General features: G+C 44.3%; 1 protein-coding gene across 1 annotated transcript; it reads right to left on the reverse strand.

Annotated features, from left to right (window-relative positions):
- Positions 1–374: 374 nt before the first annotated feature.
- On the reverse strand, positions 375–18,577 carry GCM1 (glial cells missing transcription factor 1; the record flags this gene model as incomplete). Its single annotated transcript, XM_082639544.1, has 5 exons — positions 375–1,196; positions 2,606–2,734; positions 4,335–4,447; positions 5,470–5,722; positions 18,503–18,577. 5 exons carry the CDS (start codon positions 18,575–18,577, stop codon positions 462–464), a joined length of 1,305 nt encoding a protein of 434 aa, XP_082495670.1. The 3' UTR covers positions 375–461.
- Between the last annotated feature and the right edge of the window lie 3,162 nt (positions 18,578–21,739).

Raw genomic sequence — 21,739 nt, forward strand, 5'->3', positions numbered from 1 at the left:
CAAATCTGATCTCTATTTCTATGAGTTCGGGTTTTTAAATTATCCACATGTAAGCGAGTTCATACAGTATTTGTCTTTCCTTCTCTGATTTATTTCACTTAGCATAATGCCCTCAAGGTCTATCTGTGTTGTTGTAAATGATGTGATTCCTGTTTTTTTATGGCTCAATAGTATTTCATTGTGTATATATATATATACACACCACATTGTCTTTATCCATTCATCTGTCTTAGGTTGTTTCCATGTCTTGGCTATTGTAAATAATGCTGCAATGAACATGGTGGTGCAGATAACTCTTCGGGATAGTGATTTCATTTCCTTCAGATATATACCTAGAAGTGGGATTGCTGGATCATATGGTAGTTCTACTTTTAATTTTTTGAGGAACCTCCATACTGTTTTCCACAGAGGCTGCACGAAATGACATTTCCACCGGCAGTGCACAAGTCTCCCGATTTGGATCATCTTAAAGGACAGAGGTTTAGAAGCATTTCGTTGTTGCAGTGATCCAAACCCATGTACCTCATTTCTTCATCAAAATCCCATTTGCTGCTCTTGCCAGTCAGAGAATATTGATGATGGGGCTGAGAGGTGTAGGTGAGGAGTAAGGGGTCTTCCTGAGGTGAAAGGCAAGTGGTGGAAGGGTGGTAGCTGTTAAAATCCACATGCACCTTCTCTTCATAAAGTTCACCCCCTTGATTTGGCCAGAAGGAGTGACAGCTAGTTTTGGCTGCTGGTGATTCCATAGGAATCTGCTGGAGAAAGGGTTCTGAAGAGCTCTGGGAAGGGGAGAAGTCGTAAGGCCAGCTGGTCAGAGGAAAAGGGTAACTGGGACAACTGTTGTCATTGGAAGGATTTCTCCCCAAAGCAACATTCTTATTCCATGTTTGCAGATCACTGTAATCAGAGAAGACTCCAGAGACAGGAGGCTGAAGCAGGTCCTGGCTGCTGGAGACCCGACTATTGGACAAATCGCGTTTCTCGTAGAGCTGAGTGGGGCCCAAGGTGGGAGTGGAGTCTCTGGGGTCAGAGGTTCTCCCCAAAGCATAACTCTCAGAGAAGGATGAGCCATCATTCAGGGCCTTCTGCTGGGGAGCGTTACCTATTAAATGTCCACTGTAACTACTAGGCAATTGGACACCTTCCTGGAAAGACCAAGTTAAACTTTCCCAACTTTGTGTTGCACCTGGAAGAGGCTGGAAAGGAAACAGAAAACTCATGTTAATAAGTTAAACTGACCTAACTACCCCAGACACTCACGAGTGACCCTGCACAAATAAGTGCTCTTCAGATTTTCTTCATTCCTTGCATACCTGAAGCACAAACACACACAGGACTTTGCACAAGCACCCAAGGCCTGGAAGAACTAAATAAAGGCTGCTGCCATTTCCGTTTGAAATCTGACCAACCAGGAAGGGCCGAATTGCCCTTTACTCAGACAGGAGTGTGTTTAAAATGTTTCTCCTTAAACCCAAGTCTGATATCCTAACTGACTCTGTGAGAAACTTGTAAGGGGCTATTTGAGAAAAATCAAACTTTATCTTCAAAGTTTTACTTTATCCTCAGTATAACTCTCAGGGGAACCTCATTTCCCTCCTTGACTTTTTTCTATTTTTTAGTGCTGTGTGGATTCCATGAGACCAGGGCTTATTTTTTTTCTCAAGAGACTTTGAACTCATTTTGTTAAATTGTAGATCTCTGGAATACGAGGTGGTCAATTTATTTTTATCAGTGGAGAAAGTATATTGCCCTCCAGTTAATCGCAAGAAAAGAATCTGGTTGAGAATTAAGTTATCCTCTTATTTAGGTAAAACTATCGACCGATGGGGTTGGAGAGACTGTGACCAGGTAGGGTGAGTGGGAGGAAATACCCTTCAACTTCTCCCAGGGCTGGGAGATGGGATAAGACTGGTCATTGGGATTCAGGGGTTCCTATTTCCCTACAAGAGACTCAAATTACAATTTTTCTTCTTAAGGTACTTTAGAGCCTCCAGGGATGGACTGGCTTCATTTCTGTACTCCTGAAATGTGGAACATTGGACAGTAGAAAAAGTAGAGGAATTAGTAACACTATTAAGCAGACAAACCCACAAACCTACAGTATGACACCCATAAAGCCATGAACTTCACATCACAGTTTGACTGCGGGAAGAAGCCTCCATCCCCACATCCCTGGATGAGCACTGTTCTCAGAAACTGCCTGGTTATTTCATCTTGGTGGAGTGCGCTAAGGAAATCATCTGCTTTAGGGAAGAATGAAAAAGCACGAGGCTCATATTTTGTGCAGATCATTTCATTTTGGTTCTATCAGAAATACAGAGTGCCAGACATAGGTTAAGTGCTGATTCGAGTCTCTTTTTAATTGTAGTAGGGAAGACGGTTCTGAAATTCTATGGACTTTACAGTTGAGGGCATGCTACAAAGATGGTAGAAATTAAGAGGAAACCCACAGATTCAGCTTCTTTGGCAGAGGCTGACTCACGGGTGAGCCTGAAGGTATGTAATTTTCGGCTTCATTTGTAGGTAAGGGACAGGGAAATCTACTGCCGCCACCACAGGGATGGCAAGTCGTCGTACGTTTTGAAGCTTCATGGGGCAAGGTTACCTTTATCTGTGGGCCCTGTTTCATCTTCGAGGAGACAGAGGAAGATGCAGAGTGCGTTTTCTTCATTGCTCTTCTGGCCTCGGCTTCCAATTTGGTTTCTGGCTTTGGATGGTCATGCTCTCCCTTTGACTTAGAGGAGATGAAGCAGTGAAATAAATAACTAGATGCACTTCACGGTGTGTAAAGCTTTATCCTGTGCCCTGCCATCGGACTGGGTATTACTGCAGTTCACTACTAAGACAAGATTGGAGCAACCTTTTTTTTGGTTTTAATTAATTTTTATTGGAGTATAGCAACTTTACAATGTTGTGTTAGTTTCTACTGTACAGCAAAGTGAATCAGCTATATGTATATATATATCCCCACTTTTCTGGATTTCCTTCCCATTTAGGTCACCACAGTGCATTGAGTGGAGTTCCCTGTGCTATACAATAGGTTCTTATTAGTTATCTACTTTATACATAGTATCAATAGTATAAAAAATAGTGTATATATGTCAATATATATGGGAGATATGTATATGGAGATATATATATCTCCCAATTCATCCCACCCCCCACCCTTTCCCCCTTGGTGGAGCATCCTTTTAAGATCCTCCCAAGGCCCCCATGCACTCTCCCGCTTGCCCATCTGCTTTTGCTGACGATGCTCCTTCCTTGCGTGCTGTCTCTCCCCAGCCTGGCCAAGTCACATTCACAGTGATGACAAGTAATGCTGATTACATAATTCTCCCTGAACCTTCAGCACAAGGCTGTAAGGGCTATACCATTATCATCCTTCCCAGGAGGCATGGAGGGGTTATACCACCTGGGAAACCTCCCCTAGTCCGTGCGGGAGCTAGGATTCAAAGTGTGCCAGAGCCAGCCAGGCCAAAAGCCAACTGTTGGCCATTCAGGAATTTGTGAGCTGGTTGTAAAAACAGCTTGACACTTTGCTGTACACCTGAAACTAACGCAACATTGTAAATCAACTATACTCCAATAAAATTAAAATTAAAAAATATATTTGGTGAAGAAACCGAATTAACAGAGGAAAGAAGGGAGAGAAAACTTCAGCTCATCTTGCACACTTCTACCAAAGACAGCTTTCCAGAGAACCTCTTTCAAGCTTTGCCATGTGCTTTGCCATGAAACTCCATGTTCAATCTTATGATCGTATAAGTAGTAAGAAAGAATATATAGTAAAATAATTAGCTTTTTCAAACAAACAAACAAAAAAAATGGCTTGATATCAGCCATGATGGGAATAGTTATATCCCAGAAACTGGAAAACCCTACACATCAGAACATTTTCTTTTCAGAGACAGGTTTAGCACGGACTCAAACCCAGGCAGTCCAACTGTCAGAGGCCACTGTTTCTACCACCTCCCCCATGAGGACTTCTTAACACCACGTTTTACAGAAAACTGGGGCTTAGGGGAGTAAAGCAATGTGTCCATGTTTACAGAGCTGGGTCTGTGGAAGGCCAGTGCTTGCCTAAGCAGATTATTGACCGCAGCATCCCCTTCGGAGCCTGAGGCAGGGGCAGCCGCCCCTGTCCTGGGCTCCAGCCCCTGACTTCTCTCTCAAGGTTTGGGGTATAGACGTTTGCTCGCCCAGAGGGTCCCCCAGGGAGGGTGCAGGCTCCCCTCCACCTGTGCATTTCCTGGAGGAAACTCCTGCTGGTCCTCTGTGCCTCTGTGAAGAGTTCCTGAATTAAAGAGAAATGGAATCTCTAACTCAAATCCAACCTGGAAAAATATGAAGCGTCCGTCGTGCCTCCAGAAGTTAGTGACAGGAAAGCCCCCGTGGCCTCGGCAGGGAATGAGCTTCAGGGGCCCATCGCAGTTGGGACAGTGTTTCCCTACAAAGGAGCAGAGGAAGGTGACTCAGGAAGGTGACCTGCGTCTGTGCAGCCCTGCTGATTTCAGGTTCCTGGGTGGCAAATATTCCACCTGGGCACAGTTTTATAGGCTTTCATACACTGGGCATGACCCCTGAGCCTAGGAGGCCAGACCACCAAAGCAGCACAGGTCACTCTCACACGTGGTAGAGGAAGCAGTTGCCTACAGGGTGGGATATATTACAGGACAGGGGAGAGCTCCTTTGAGCAAAAAAAAAAAAAAAAAAAAATCCCTCCCTCCTTATTTACTGATACTTGAAATTCTTCGTAGAGAAGCAGAAAAAAATTCTTTCACTTCACAATTAGAACTAAGGGTCAAGGACCAAAGCCACATGACGGAGAGAACGCAGCTACTAAAGTTTCACTAAAGTGTAAATGACTGATACCAGATCCTGCCCTGAGAGCAAGTTTTGAAAACAAATTACAAGGAAAGAACATGAAGTAACTTGAGGTCTGAAGTGGGCAAGGCACAGGGAATGCCAAACGCATCTATTTCACAATCTGATGAATATGATAAAAAAACAAAATGAAGAATTATCTCAGCATGTGATTATGGCATGACCCTAAATGGCATGGAATTGAGTCTAACCTCAGAGTCAGTCCCGGCTCCCACTCCAGATCAAAGCACTCACTGAGATCATTTTGGGGACCCCATTCCCCAAGATGTGAGGTGGCAAGCGTGATACACAACTTTCTCTTAAACGTTAGGTGGGTGTGTTGGTGAATTACTGTTAGTTCCCTAAGTGATGTGTCTTCCTTTTAACAGAGGCCCGAGTCAGGCGTCTTAACCCGAGGGAGGTTAATGCTGGGTGCCCTGGGCGTGGCAGGTCTTTGGGACGGATACCGGAGCCCAGGGAGCTGGCTGGCTCTTCTTAAGATAACCTAAAGGACCGGCCTTGGTCTCCGCCACCCTCCAGGGCGAAGGATGGGCCCTTGGGGGGTGCGGGGATGTCGTGGCCCCTCGGGGCAGGAGCCCCACTCACTCTGCTGCTTCTGCCGGGCCTTGTCGCAGATGGCAGGCCTCAGGTAGACCTTGCGGCCCTCAGCGACGAGGCAGTCGCGGCTGCAGACCACCACGCCCAGGCAGGACTTCTTGAGGATGCGGGAGTTGTGATTGTTGGTGTTGCGCATGGCCCAGCTGCTCATGTGCCGCTGCGCATTCCTGTCCTCCGAGCTGTAGATGTGCTTCTCGTAGGCATCTGGCCATTCCTGGAACCAGTCCGTCTTTTTCACATTCTGATGAAAACACAAAGACTATTATTATAGTTTCAGCTGGAAAACACCACTGTGCTTAAAGCTGCTTTTGGCGCTTGAGAGCTGGGCGCGAGACCTCTAGCAAAGACCAAGCTGGATTTCACTCCGCCGTGAGGGTCTGAGCACGCACAGCGCAGCCGCGAGCACGTGATTCCTGGGTCCACCCAACAGCTGCTCCCTGGACCAGAGTGAGTTGTGATGCCGCCCCTCTACCCCGATTGATGTTTCTCTAGCCTTTGGTGATAAGAGTGAGGACCGTCTCACTGAGAATGTTGGAGGTGAAGTAACATGATTGTGTTCTTGCACAATGACAGTGGACGGCACTGGGGTGGGGCAGTGAGATAATGTCTCTCGCGGGGCGGTGGTTACCTTGTTGGGAAAGCAGAGGGTTTATACGAAGCCACCTGAGATACGCGGTGGAAGGCTGGAGAGCCGCTTTCTCCCCCGTGGAGATTTTCTCCCCTTTGCTCTGCACTCATGTTCATGCGCCTCAAACAGGGCAGAGGGGTGAGGAAGAGTTTACTTTGACTGGAAACGTCTGTGTTCTTGCCAGGACGGGCACAATTCCCTGCCCATGAATACCTAACTAAACTCTCCTTTGAGTGGGCAGAGACACAGGATAGTCAGTCCTTACAGCATAAGTTATTTAGCTTTCTGTGTCTCAGTTTCTTTACCTGCATAATAGGGCTAACTAACTAGACCTGCCTACCTCAAGTGGGTCTGAGAATTAAATAGGATAATATATAAAAATTACTTAGCACAGCACCTAGCCTGGAGGGAGCTCAGAATAAATGTTAGTCACTGAAGTTGTGGCTCAAAAGGATGTGGCGTTTGACAGATTCTTAGGGTGAGAATCATTAAGGGGTCTCAGTAGTCAAACTTAGGCCGTGCCCACCCCCGTAGCTTCCAGAGCCTTGGTATAAGAACATTTTCAGCAAGAAGATTATAGAAGGTTATGGTAGAAGATTCTAGAAGCTCCAGGAAGAGAGATCAGGGTGCCTCTGCTTTGCTTCCCCAACAAGAAGACACAGCATAGGATATGAGAAAGGAAAGACAAGACGTTTGAGAAGGAAAAAAAGCAAACATCATTAGGATGGAAAAGCAACTCAGGTGTCTCTTCAGTTAGATTTCAAGTTTAGAACATGCCAAAGAACTTTGTAACATGAGACTCAGGGCAGGTGACTGTCTCTGAAGCCGAATTTTGCTCTTCTCTAAAATGGGGACATTGATAAAACATGCTTCACAAAAGTACTGTGGAGAGCAGATGTGTTGTGAACTGTAAATTTTATATAATTAATGATAGTTGTCATTTGTACAGAACTCCATGGGAACTGAGGTGGGTCTGAGGAAATAAAAATGAGAGGTTTTATGTACACGAGAGGTAGTTCTAGTTAATAGCAAAGAGTTGTGGTCTGAAAACTAGGGCCATGGGCCTAATCCAGCCCAATGCCTGTTTTCATAAATCAAGTTTTATTGGAACCCAGCCATGTTCATTCAAGTGTTGTCTGTGGATACATTTACACACCATGGCAGAGTCCAGTAGTCGCAGCCAAGACTGTATGGTCCACAAAGCCTAAAATATTTCCTATCTGGCCCTTCACAGAGAGCTTACCAGCCCCTGGTAAGAGCACAGCCTGTGAAGGCCTTGGGTGAGGGCCTTACAATAGTTCCTTCCCTCTCAGGGCTCCACTTCCTGCTCTGTGAGATGGAGGTCACAGGATTACCTGCCTGACAGGGATGTTGTGAAGAAAGACTGAACGAGTTAGCACACACAGAGCATTCAAAACAGTGCCTGCTATTCACAACTGCCAAGACGTGGAAGCAACCTAAGTGTCCATCGACAGATGAATGGATGAAGAAGATGTAGTATATCTATACAATGGAATATTACTCAGCCATAAAAAGGAATGAAATAATGTCATTTGCAGCAAGATGGATGGACCTAGAGATTATCATACTAAGTGAAGAAAGTGAGAGAAAGGCAAATACCATATGATATCACCTATATGTGGAATCTAAAAAAAAAAAAAGATACAAATGAACTTATTTACAAAACAGAAATAGACTTACAGACATAGAAAACAAACTTATGGTTACCAAAGGGGGGATGGGTGGATAAACTAGGAGTTTGGGATTAGCAGGTATAAACTACCATATATATAATAAACAGCAAGATCCTACTGTATATCACAGGGGACTATATTCAATATCTTGTAATAAACTATAGTGGAAAAGAAAACAAAAACAAAAACAGGGACTTCCCTGGTGGTCCAGTGGTAAAGAATCCATCTTCCAATGTAGGGGACGTGGGTTAGATCCCTGGTCGGGGAATTACGATCTCACATGCCGCGGGGCAACTAAGCCCACGCGCCACAACTACTGAGCTCGTGTGCCTCAGTGAGAGAGCCCATGTGCTGCAGTACAGAGCCCACATACCCTGGAGCCTGCATGCCACAACTAGAGAGAGAAAACCCACATGCTACAACTAGAGAGAAGCCCGCGCGCTGTAACGAAAGATCCCACGTGCCTCAACGAAGATCCCACGTGCCACAACTAAGACCCGACACAGCCAAAAAAATAAATAAAATAAATAAATAAAATAAATAAATATTTAAAAAAAAACAGTGTCTGGCATAGGGAACTGTATTCAATATCCTGTAATAAACCATAATGGAAAAGAACATGAAAAAGAATATATATACACATATATATGTATATATATGAATCACTTTGCTGCATACCAGACACAACATTGTAAATCAACTATACTTCAATTTTTTTTTTTTTTTTTTGCTGTACGCGGGCCTCTCACTGTTGTGGCCTCTCCCGTTGCGGAGCACAGGCTCCGGACACACAGGCTCCGCGGCCATGGCTCGCGGGCCCAGCCGCTCCGCGGCATGTGGGATCTTCCGGGATCGGGGCACGAACCCGTGTCCCCTGCATCGGCAGGTGGACTCTCAACCACTGCGCCACCAGGGAAGCCCTATACTTCAATTTTTAAAAACAAAATAAAACCAGTGCCTGGCACACAGCAAGTTCCACATCAGTGTTAGCTGTTACTCTGTCAGATCTGGGGCCACACACACCAGCCAGTATGATTGTGAGGGCCACCAGCTTTTAGGACAGAGATGACCCCCAGAGAGGTCACTTCATGCTCTAAACCTTGTTAAGCCAAATGCAAGACAGGAGTCCAAGCCCCTATAAAACAAAAGCTTAATTGGTGCAGATCTTGTTAGTGACCTTCTTTCTCAGAGCAGTGACAATGCCCCTCTGGTGCTGCCCTGTGGCTTGGGAAGGGAATGCTGCTCGAAAAGGGCAGGAAGAAGGGAGATGGCGTCCGGAGGAGTCCCCTCTGGTCCATTGGGCAATTACAGTCGAGTGTCTAGGAAAGAGGCCTGGCCAGGCCAAGATGCTGAATGAGCTGTTTTTTCCAGTTCTTTCCCTCTCTCCCCGACTTCCCTGGTAATTCTGAGCTGGACAAGACTCAATGCCCGGGGTGAGGAGAAGACCTCAGGCAACCCCGCAGGCAGCCCTGTCTCCTTCCTCCACCCCCTTCTCTTCTCTTCCTTCTGGCCTAAAGCTCTAAATAGTGCTCTCTTGTCTTCTGCCACAGAAATGCCACAGAAAACATAATATTTTATCTTCTGAAAGAATAAAAATGTCGGTTAAAATGTTAAAATATGGACCTTTAGCAATTTGGACTGAGGATTTGAATTCTTCAAATACAAAGCACAGTTGTCAGGGCAGCAGAGAAAAGGGTGAGATGGACTTGAAGGAAAGCTGAGATTTTCATGTTTTAAAGGTGAGGGGTCCCTTCAGGCTGGTCAGTGGCATAAATTCCACCAACCAGGAGGAACGACAGTGTCTGTGAGAGCGGCTCAAACACTCCAGTTAAAGCAAGCACTCCCTGCCTGTGGAGGAAGAAATGAGCTCTACTGTCTTTTTTCTCTCTCTCAGGTTAATGTATATTTTGATCTCCCTCTGAGGTTTCCTCTTTGATGGATTATTTAGAAATATATTGTTTAGTTTCCATGTATCTACAGATTTTCCTGTTGCCTTTTGCTATTAATTTCTAGTTTGCATCCATTGTAGTGGGAGAACACATTCTGTGTTTTTGATTATTTTAGCATTGTTGAGGTTTGTTTTAAAGCCCACAAAACATTCTACATTCCAAGGTCTGTTAAGTTTTTTTTTTTTCAACAGCTCCTCCACTGGTACCTTAGTTTTCCAGTTCCATTAATAATGCAGTAATGGGCTTCCCTGGTGGCGCAGTGGTTGAGAGTCTGCCTGCCGATGCAGGGGACACGGGTTCGTGCCCCGGTCTGGGAAGATCCCACATGCCGCGGAGCGGCTGGGCCCGTGAGCCATGGCCGCTGAGCCTGCGCGTCCGGAGCCTGTGCTCCGCAACGGGAGAGGCCACAACAGTGAGAGGCCCGCGTACTGCAAAAAAAAAAAAAAAAAAAAAAAAAAAAAAAAAAAAAAATAATGCAGTAAAGATTGACAAAGTATGACCTCAAGAAAATTACTTAGGAGTAAGTGTATTTACATCAAGATATTCTCTTGGCTATTTATTTATGACCAGTCTTTTGACCTGGATGCTTAGTGAGATTTTTGACATTTTTTGACATTGCAGTTATGAGAAAACCCAGATTCCAGTGATGCAAAGGAACCCAGGTGTCAATGAATGATAAGGAACTCTGAAAAGCTCCCAAATTTAAGGCACTAGAGAGTAAAATTTTCAAAGGAAGAATAATTATTTCTTAATCTTGTTTAGCAAATCCCCACAAAACATTTTTTTCTTTTCAGATCTTCTGTTTATTTTAATTTCTAACTTTTCATGAGTAACTCTTTGTTTTTCCTCTTGGTTAAGAAGTTTATAATTTAAAGGGAATATTCTTAAGGTCTCCAACGTGTAAATATAACAAATTTATATTTTATAATCTCATGGGTAATGTCATTGGGGGTTTAATGAATATTTCTGGGCCTTATGTATGTAGTTTCTTTCCCTAAGAGACTTAATCCTCTAACTCACTCAAAATCTTTGAAACTCGATGCTAGGGGTCCCCAACACCCAGGCCGTGAACCGGTACTGGTCCTTGGCCTGTTAGGAACCGGGCCGCACAGGATGAGGTGAGAGGCCGGCGAGTGAGCAAAGCTTCATCTGCCACTCCCCATCACTCGCCAGCACTTACATTACTAACTGAACCATATGCCCACACTCCCACCTGCCCCCCATCCCCCACCCCTGTCCATGGAAAAATTGTCTTCCACAAAACCGGCCCCTGGTGCCAAAAGGGTTGGGGACCGCTGCCCTGTGCAATCAGAGCACCCTTCATCCTCCCTTCATTCTAATTTATTTAACTACTTGAAGTTTTAATAGGGTAACTTAAGAATTAAATATACACTATTACATAAAACTAATGAATTAAAATCAAAATTCTGAAATAAGGTATCAAAAATATTTACATTATCATGTTATTATATTAAATTTGATTTTTCCCTTGGAATATAATCTATTCTAATGTAAAGCAATGATCTGCCAGGTTTTCTTTAATAAGAATAGCTTATTGGGCTTCCCTGGTGGCGCAGTGGTTGAGAGTCCGCCTGCCAATGCAGGGAACACGGGTTCGTGCCCCAGTCTGGGAAGATCCCACATGCTGCGGAGCGGCTGGGCCCGTGAGCCATGGCCGCTGAGCCTGCGCGTCCGGAGCCTGTGCTCCGCAACGGGAGAGGCCACAACAGTGAGAGGCCTGCGTACCGCAAAAAAAAAAAAAAAAAAAAGAATAGCTTATTAATTCCTTGTAAATAAATGTTTCCAAATAAAACCGGGCTAGCAAACAGATACACGTTTAAGCAAACCAGAGAGAGGAAAAAATTAGACGTTACTTATGGAATACAGAAAAAAAAATTCCTCCAGCATTTTGATTTACCTTCAACTTTTCAGGAACTTATCTCTCCGAGTCAACTGGAAACCCAACTCTAAGTGTTTTCAAAGGGAGAAATTCATCAACAAAATGCTTTTGAGTTAAGCATTACTCCTTTGACTAATCTTACAATTTCCTACCTTTGTTAAATGGTCAAGATGCAGGAGAAAAAGTTCCTTATTTGTTCAGACAACACTAAGGTGGAACAGAGTGCCCCAGCTTTCAAACTCTGTTACCTCCTCTTTTCTTTTCTCCCTTTCCTTTCCAACTCCACCCAGCTAAGCAAGAGACCTCCTGGGCACCCAGGGAGAGTCTCTGTTACCAACCTCATGACCCCAGAAGCACAGGGTAGCAGAAGAATTCTGGTCCCAAAAGTGGGGGGACCCAATGACCACGGGGTCCATATACATGGAACTGTCCCAGAGAGTTCAAATGACCTTGAGATCAAGAACAATGCTGGACAAAGAGGACAAAGTCACGAGTGTCCCCGTCAGACCAACAACAAAGTGACCTAATCATGCAGTCAGATAATAATTGACCAGAAATCCAGAATCTGGTTTACCCCTTAGCTCCCTAGTGTCAAGACACATCTGATTACACCTAGCTTGTTCTGATTACATTTATCCACACAAGTTCACAGTACAAGCTCAAAGATTCACCTTTGCTCCTAAGATTGAGGCAAAGGAAATTGTACTGGTTAAAATCACGGTCCAGGAATGAACTCATCAGAGACGTGGCCTCTTTGGGGTTCATTCTCCAAGCTGCAGGTGGCCCTGTATTTATGTTTAGCCTATGTATAGTTTTAGGTTTTCTCTGCAAAAAGTACACTTAAACTTTGGAATTGTGTGAGTTAATGGCTTGGTGTGGCTTTGGTCATGGGTTTCATCTGGAAACTGCTCATGTTCATGAACAGAATGATTCGGGGTGTTTGTCTGCTATGGGGCTATTGGAACACCTTGTGCTTCTGCTCAGAGAACCTGGCAGATGCTGGGAGAAGAGTGGCTGCTTCCATCTCCCTGCTCAGTGGGTACTATTTAGGAGAAAAAGGAATTGGTTTTCTTCCTGATTTTCAACCAGGAAAAAAAAAATAAATTTCTTAGGGGTTCATGGCTCCCAAGTATTAATAATCAGTATTAGTAAGAAGTATCCGTGTAATGAACCATGTAGTGAACATTTTTAATAAAGGTAAGACTAACCCAACCCCAGACATTTGCTGCTTGGACCAAGCAAACCCTAAAGCAATTATATTTGAACTTTTAATATGCAAATGTAGTTTAATGGAATAGGAAGGGAAAGCAAAATTGGTGTATTACATTGGTCTGGAATAAAGAGGCTTTTATCAATGATGGTTTTTTTTTTTGGCTGTACGCGGGCCTCTCACTGTTGTGGCCTCTCCCGTCGCGGAGCACAGGCTCTGGACGCGCAGGCTCAGCGGCCATGGCTCACGGGCCCAGCCGCTCCGCAGCATGTGGGATCTTCCCAGACTGGGGCACGAACCTGTGTCCCCTGCATCGGTAGGCGGACTCTCAACCACTGCGCCACCAGGGAAGCCCTCAATGATGGTTTTGAGTAAGTTAAGTGCCTGCAGTTCTGGGCTGACTCCGTGGAGGCTGGATAAAGGAGAAGTGGTATCAAAATAACCAGAAGCTAGACAAGGGATCAGAAATGAGCGGATGAAGATTTATGAAGACATACATGCAGCTTAAAGAAGGGAGAAGAGCACATGAAACAAATCCAGGGAGGGATGATGTAGTGAGGGCAAGAGACCGTCCAAGCCCTCGATCTGATCATGATGCTTTCCAGCTCAACAAGCCTAACGGCTTCCCACTGCCTTTAAAAAAATAACTGGGGCTTCCCTGGTGGCGCAGTGGTTGAGAGTCCGCCTGCCGATGCAGGGGACACGGGTTCGTGCCCCAGTCCGGGAAGATCCCACATGCCGCGGAGCGGCTGGGCCCGTGAGCCATGGCCGCTGAGCCTGCGTGTCCGGAGCCTGTGCTCCGCAATGGGAGAGGCCACAACAGTGAGAGGCCCGTGTACCGAAAACAAACAAACAAACAAACAAAAAAACTGAATCGGGACTTCCCCGGTGGTTCAGTGGCTAAGGCTCCGTGCTCCCAATGCAGGGGGCCCAGGTTCGATCCCTGATCAGGGAACTATATCCCACATGTGGCATCTAAGAGTTTGTATGCCGCAACAAAGAAAGATTGAAGATCCTGTGCACCACAACTAAGACCTGGGACAGCCAAATAATTAAATAAATTAAAAAAAATTTTTTTTAAAAGAACGCTTTAAAAATTTTTTTTAAAAATAAAATAGGGCTTCCCTGGTGGCACAGTGGTTGAGAGTCTGCCTGCCGATGCGGGGGACACAGGTTCGTGCCCCGGTCCGGGAAGATCCCACATGCCGCGGAGCGGCTGGGCCCGTGAGCCATGGCTGCTGAGCCTGCACGTCCGGAGCCCGTGCTCCGCAACGGGAGAGGCCACAACAGTGAGAGGCCCACGTACAGCAAAAACAAACAAACAAACAAACAAACAAAAAAAACAATAGCTAAGTTTAAAAAAATGTACTACTTTAGGGCTTCCCTGGTGGCGCAGTGGTTGAGAGTCCGCCTGCCGATGCAGGGGACACGGGTTCGTGCCCCGGTCCGGGAAGATCCCACATGCCGCGGAGCGGCTGGGCCTGTGAGCCATGGCCGCTGAGCCTGCGCGTCCGGAGCCTGTGCTCCTCAACGGGAGAGGCCACAGCAGTGAGAGGCCTGCGTACAGCAAAAAAAAAAAAAAAAAATTAAAAAAATAAAAATAAAAAAATAAAATAACTGAATCATCTTAGGATAGCCTGCGTCCAAACCACCTTTCACGCCGGTAGCCTCCCAGATCCCCTTGCTGAATGCCTGTGCACAGCTTCCCCATATGTAGCCTTTGAACAGTCTTCAAAATGCTCTACTCTGCCTGGATTTTCTTATCTTCACCTGCCCTAATCCTCTCACCTTTTACAATGTACTTGTCCAGAGAGCCTTTGGCCAGATGTTCTGCCTTGCTCCCCATGCCTGAGTCATGCTGAATTACGTACGTCCTCTTTCAGCGCCTCTGGCATTTTTCTACACGGCATCGATTCTCTGTTTGGACACTGATCTTGCTCCACTGGTCCAGAAGATCATGAGCCCTTCTGTGAAAGTTAACATAGCTTAACGGCCCCTGTATCCCTGAGCCTGCTATGGTGTCTTGCACATCCCTGTCACTCAAAAACCCCTGCTATCCTGATAAGGATGTCATTGTTCACTGTTGCCAAAAATTAACCCATAGATCTTGATCTATCTGGGATGTATAAAGGGCTATGGAGTTCCCAGGACCAAAAGATGCAGTGAGCACTCGGGTAACCATCTCAAAACTTGAAGCAGGTGGGTGGATTAGTAAGAAAGGAATTTGTCTACAAGCTACAGGAATTCGCAGGAATCCTGGCAAGAATATAAAAATATGAGCAATAAACTGCAAATTCTTTGTATGGGTGGGAAAGAGAATGAAATTGGGGAAATGTATAATAGTAATAAGCCAGTGCATGTTATTATAGATGTAATCCTTTAAAACATATGTTTTAATGCTCAAACAGATGGTCTGAGGCACACTCATCACCCAAGGGGCTCCATGAAAAAAGGGCTCTGTAGTCAAGACTGTGTTAGGGCAACAATGCCAACAGCTTCCTCTTGAGAGAGCCGCCAGTGCAGTAAGACAGGCACCATGCCTGCAGTAGAGAAATTGGCTTAGGGACTTCCCTGGCGGTCCAGTGATTAGGACTCCGCGCTTCCACTGCAGGGGGCACGGGTTCGATCCCTGGTCAGAACTAAGATCCTGCGTGATGCACGGTGTGGCCAAAAAAAAAAAAAAAAAAATTGGCTTAACTTCATTGAACTTAGTCCTTTTCTTCCTTCACAGCATCCATTAAAATTCCTTGTAACTTACACACTACAGAACACATTTTGGGAACACATTTGTTCTAAACAGCTTAGACATTTAAGAAGGGTATCTAAGGAATTACTATTTTCATTTTACAGAGGAAGTAATGAAGACTTAAGAAAATAGATTTGTTTAGAGTCACACAGATAAGCCATAGAGCCAATCATTCGTGAATTTCGTATTTGTCGTTTGTGTTTAACACGTGCCAGGGCCTGTGGTTGGCACCCGGCCCCCATTCTAGGGTGCAGGCCGTCGTCCAAATCTCAGTTCACCGAATCCTAGACTCTTAGAACTAAAAGGGTCCGTAAGAGACTATATAGTGCAAGCACTTCATCATCAGACGAGGAAAGGGAGCCTCAGAAAAGCTAAACCACCCTGTGAAATTCTACAAATAAAAAGAGGCAAGACTGGAATTCAAAGCCAGGACTTGGTCTCCTAGCCCTGTTCTTCTCACCATACACCACTCTGCCTTCAGAAACACTCTTGAAGTATAAAATCTACTGTGCTTGGAAATCCTTCCAAGACCTTTTATTTTTCACCTCAACTAGGTCTTGATACGATTCCAAAGCCAGCATAAACCCAGACGAGGATGGTGTTGACTCTGCTCAGAAAATACTAAGGAATATTTTGCTCTTTTTTTTTTTTTTTTTTTGCACTACGCGGGCCTCCCACTGCTGTGGCCCCTCCCGTTGCGGAGCACAGGCTCCGGACACGCCGGCCCAGCGGCCATGGCTCACGGGCCCAGCCGCTCCACAGCATGTGGGATCCTCCCGGACCGGGGCACGAACCCGCCTCCCCTGCATCGGTAGGCGGACTCTCAACCACTGCGCCACCAGGGCAGCCCCCTATTTTGCTCTTTTAATCATTTCCTGGGCATATTTAACAAATTGAAGGGCACTTACCTATTTCCACGAACAATCAAACTTTTTCTACGAACTAAAAATGATACACTTCCAAAATTGAATGTGTATTTTTACTGTAAATGTCTCATTTTAATGTCTTGGATAGCTGAGAATGCTTGAGTTTTGGAAAATTCATGTTGGAACATGAACTTTTATGAGCCCTGAGATCCCCTCCAGGGAAGTGTTTCTTCCTTTTGTCTACAGATTTGATGAATGATATGAATCCTCTGTCCCAGAAAAAATAAACGTTAGTACAGTGTTGCCCGCCAGTTCAGAGGATTCGTAGACCCCATTAAAGCTCCTGCTCTACGATGTGACTTTGCAAAATCATCTATGTACCTGCTTCCTTCAACTCTTGTTTTTGAGGATGCCAATCTTCTCTATTTGAGAGCTGCAATCATGAATTAGGAATATGGGTCCCTGAGCCAGGAGTAATTAAAATTAACCTTAAAGTTTCCTCTAAAACAGCTACAACTATTGTAAACCAATTACAAGCAACTACAAAGATAAATCCTTAAAATAGATATTTGCATGATTTAGCTGTGGTGTATTGAACCATCCTTAAATGGATGGAAAGTAGGGCATACTTGGTGCTTCCCAGCTTTTCTAAGACCTACCCAGAGATAATACGGGAGGAGATTTAAGGGTAAACATAAAAAGAAACAAAAGAAACACTTCGGGGACTTCCCTGGTGGTCCAGCAGTTAAGACTGAGCTTCCATGGCAGGGGGCACAGGTTCAATCCCTGGTCAGAGAACTAAGACCCCACATACCATGTGGCGTGGCAAAAAAAAAAAAATTAAAACAACTAATGTTTTCCACCAAATTAAGAGTTTAAAATGTCAATTGCTGGGACTTCCCAGGTGGTCCAGTGGTAAGGAATCCGCCTTCCAATGCAGGGGTTGTGGGTTCAATCCTTGGTCAGGGAACTAAGATCCCACATGTCTTGGGGCAACTAAGCCCACGCACCACAACTACTGAGCTCGCGAGCCTCAACTAGAGAGCCTGCGTACCGCAAACTACAGAGCCCACATGCTCTGGAGCCCTCACACCACAACTTAGAGAAAACCCACATGCCACAACTAGAGAGAAGCCCTCGCACCACAACGAAAAGCCCATGCGCCGCACCTAAGATCCGAGGCAGCCAAAAAAAAAAAAGTCAATTGCCAAAGATAAAGCGAAGAAAACATGAAATGAAAGTCACTCTGTAGTTGGAGAGGAGCCCCATGTCTGTGGACTGTGTACTAGTTACAAAAGTTCTAGAAGAGCACTCTCACTGGGACATTCCAGTGACAGATTTAGGTTAAACCCATGACTATAGCAAATAAGGTAGTATGGGAGCTTGTGCATTACAGAGAGTCGATCTATGGACAAACACGTTAGCGTGGATTTTATTTTACTAGCTGGCAGGCGGGTGCCATCTGAGCCAAGCCAACTTTTTAAAAAAAATTTTATTTATTATGGCTGTGTTGGGTCTTTGTTTCTGTGCGAGGGCTTTCTCTAGTTGTGGCAAGTGGGGGCCACTCCTCATCGCGGTACGCGGGCCTCTCACTATCGCGGCCTCTCTTGTTGCAGAGCACAGGCTCCAGACGCACAGGCTCAGTAATTGTGGCTCATGGGGCCAGCTGCTCCGTGGCATGTGGGATCCTCCCAGACTAGGGCTTGAACCCGTGTGTCCTGCATTGGCAGGAGGACTCTCAACCACCGCGCCACCAGGGAAGCCCCCAAGCCAACTTTGAAAGAGAAGGGAAGTAACATTTTCTTTGCTTCAGTCTGTAACCGGGTGAGTCTGGTTGGTAAGGTGTTGCTCAATTCATAGATCTTAGCACCTCCTCTTAAAAGTCCTCAGTCAGATGTCCAGCTGAAGCTCTGGAGGAGAGGTGTTTACCCAGCTGGGACCCTCATCAAGTTCCTTTCAGGTCTTAGCAAGTTACCGGTCAAGACTTCACAGCCAAATGCTGAAGGCGGTGTTAAAGCAAGTACATACCTGTGGCAGTTTCATATCATTAATATCCCAGCTTAATGTCTCTTTGTCCTCAGAATCAACGTTCTCAAGTTCCATGATAAAGTCGGGTCGCCCACAGGTTTCCGTCTATCCAACTGCCCTCAGGAGTGCTTGAGAATTTTGTTCTCAAAGGCTCTTAACACAGTTGGATTAGTCCACCCAGGCAGTTTTTAGACTAGTAGACTGTCTTCTGACACTAAAAAATAAATGACAGTAACACTGACCATTAAATTGACAAAAATCAGTGCTCGTCTGCCAGAAAAGCCTGTTTCATTGATATTTTGGCAAGCACCAACATACAAACAAAAACAAAATGTAGGAGCCATTAGTGACCTTGCTGAAATAAAGCTTGACCATGGGAGATCAAAAGAAGATCATCACATTCACTCTCAGATTTAGGCTTCCTTCCTCATTGCTAGCCCCAAGCAGGAAGGCCTTAGTAAGGACCGTTGTCACCTGTAGCCAATGGTTAAAACCTTATCCTCCATGTACCTTTGTTGGGGCAGGAGGGATAGCTGGCTTAGAGTTGTTTCCATGGATACACCTTCATAAATTAGCTAACCTGGGGTGTGTTACAAGAGGGGCACATCACAACCAGATGTGTCTAGAAGTCTTTTTTTAAATCTAAATTTCCATAGAGATGAACAATCCAGTATGTATTTTATATCTTCAAATATTATCAAATGATAATTAGACTCCTCTAAAACCTTGGTGATATTGACATTTCAAACCTGGTAACGCTCTGTTGTGGAGGTTACCTTGTGCATTGTAGGATATTCAGCAGCATCCTTGGTCTCTGCCCATTAGGTGTCAGTAGCAACCCACCCCTCCTTGTTAAAAAATATCTCCAGACATTGCCAAATGTCCCCTGGGGGTCAAAACTGTTTGAGAACTATTGCTCTAAAATAGTGTTTCTCAACTTTGTTTAATACAAAGCACCCTTCAAGACTTTCTGGCTTTATCTTTAGCAATCTCACTCTTCCCTGCCCCCTACAAGAAAATTCTGTCTGACTTTACTCTGATTAAATTGTATTGTATAAACAATAGATGTTCAAAAATGTTTGTGCAAACTGTGTTTTTTTCCCCCATGAGAAATATTAGTTTCTAGTTATAATTGGTTAAAGGGGATATACCCCCAACCAAAAAAAAAAAGAAAAAGAAAGAAAGAAAGAAAGAAAGAAAGAAAAGAAAAAGAAAAAAAAGAAAAGAAAAGAAAAAAAGAAGGAAAGAAATTTAAAGTGTTCAACTCTGAGGAAAAATAAGACAATCATTTTGAGATGAAATGTGCTTGTTAGCAGAATATGAATAAAACGCGTTTACATGTGTGACATTTCCATTCGCTGGTGCGCTAGTAAAAACAAGGGCCATGGGCTTCCCTGGTGGCTCAGTGGTTGAGAGTCCGCCTGCTGATGCAGGGGACACGGGTTCGTGCCCCGGTCCGGGAAGATCCCACATGCCGCGGAGTGGCTGGGCCCGTGAGCCATGGCCGCTGAGCCTGTGCATCCAGAGCCTGCGCTCCACAACGGGAGAGGCCACAACAGTGAGAGGCCCGTGTACCGCAAAAATAAATAAATAAATAAATAAAGTAGTAAAAAACAAGGGCCATAATGATGTTACATAGAACTACTTAACAGTCACTCAAACCACAAGTTAGTTTAATAGTCTCAACCTTAGGAAGTCCCATGCACTCTGTTCCTCAGTTACTTAGCTTTATGTAACCCTAATTAATACTTGTCACTCACTGAGATGTACTGAGGGCAAGTGTATGGATATAGAAGACCGTTGACCTGAACATGTAAATGAAGTTCTTGGCCACTAAATAACAATCTAATAGGAGTCTCTTCCTTCCCTAATGCACCTACCCACACTCACCTACAACTTAGTGGTCCAAGACTCAAAAAGATGAAACCCCTGCCCCCCAGTTCAAACACTGATGTGCAAGATTAAATCCCCATTGAGTTTTAAATCAAATTCTATGTTTGGCAAATAAACACCAAGTTACTGAAGAAATGATGCCATAGACTGACTTTAATTCAGACTTAAACAAGTATATTAGACACAAATATCAAGGATAAATGTGATAGCAATGGTTTTATGTACTTTTTAACATTAACAACAGTAACTTGGATGGTCTAAACTTTGTTACAGCTAACTGGAACAGGCTGACATTTTTACAAAACCTTGAATAACAAGATTCACATTTCAAAAAATCAAAGACGTTGTTTTAAGCCTAGGCAATGTAAATAGATATAATTCTTTTGTTTTTAAATTAAGGGAAGGGGAATCAAAAATCCTGCTGCAGAAAAACTACATTGCTTTTTCGATTTTTTCTGATATAAATTCTTGACAAATGAATGAACATGAACTTAATATTTCTCTGAAAGTTAAGACCAAAACACAGGAGAGAAGGAAAGATGGTTTGCAGCCTTTAAAACATAAACAAGCCAATTCAGTTTTCCTCTAGGATTAAAAAACTCCATTTGTCAAGACTTTCTTTTTTCAAAGCAACTTGGGCCAAGCTTGAAACTGGTTCAAGTTTCATTATCTCTACAGAAAACCGACCAGAACAAATGAAACCCTGTAGAAATGAGGTGGCCATTATCACATCCCTTACATTTGTCTCTCCTCAGGATTTCTGGCTTCTTTACCTTTTTTTTTAATTGATGTATAATTGATTTACAATATTACTTTCAGGTGTACAACGTAGTGATTCGATATTTGTAGACATCCCAAAGTGATCATCATAAGTTACCATCTGTCACCATATGAAGTTATTACAATATTATTGACTATATTCCCTATGCTGTATATTACTTCCCCATTTTTTTTTTTAATCTTACAACTGAAACTTTGTAATGGTTTCCTTACCTCTGACTTCTTATGGAGATGTAGACAAAACTGTGTCATAAAAATCTCATCTCTGGTTCAGGTCCCAGCAAGCTCTGGTCATTTTCTATGCAGAAGCTGCTGTTCCCTAATCCAGGTCAAGGTACACTATGCTAATGAGCTCTGGCAATAATCCAATCAAAATCTAGATGCTCTCAGCTTGGGATAGGTAAGAGTGACCTGGGAGCCACTTAACCAGCCCAATTCTTTGCAGAATGCCAGCAATGTGATGAATATTCTATAGTACGCCTATGAACTTTCCCCTTGTTTATGTCAAAAGGCATTTTAACAGAAATGGACATTTCAAAGATTCTCATGAGGAAATCCAGATGT

Source organism: Mesoplodon mirus (genome assembly GCF_964341445.2).
Source record: "Mesoplodon mirus genome assembly, chromosome: 12".
Lineage (NCBI taxonomy): Eukaryota > Metazoa > Chordata > Mammalia > Artiodactyla > Ziphiidae > Mesoplodon > Mesoplodon mirus.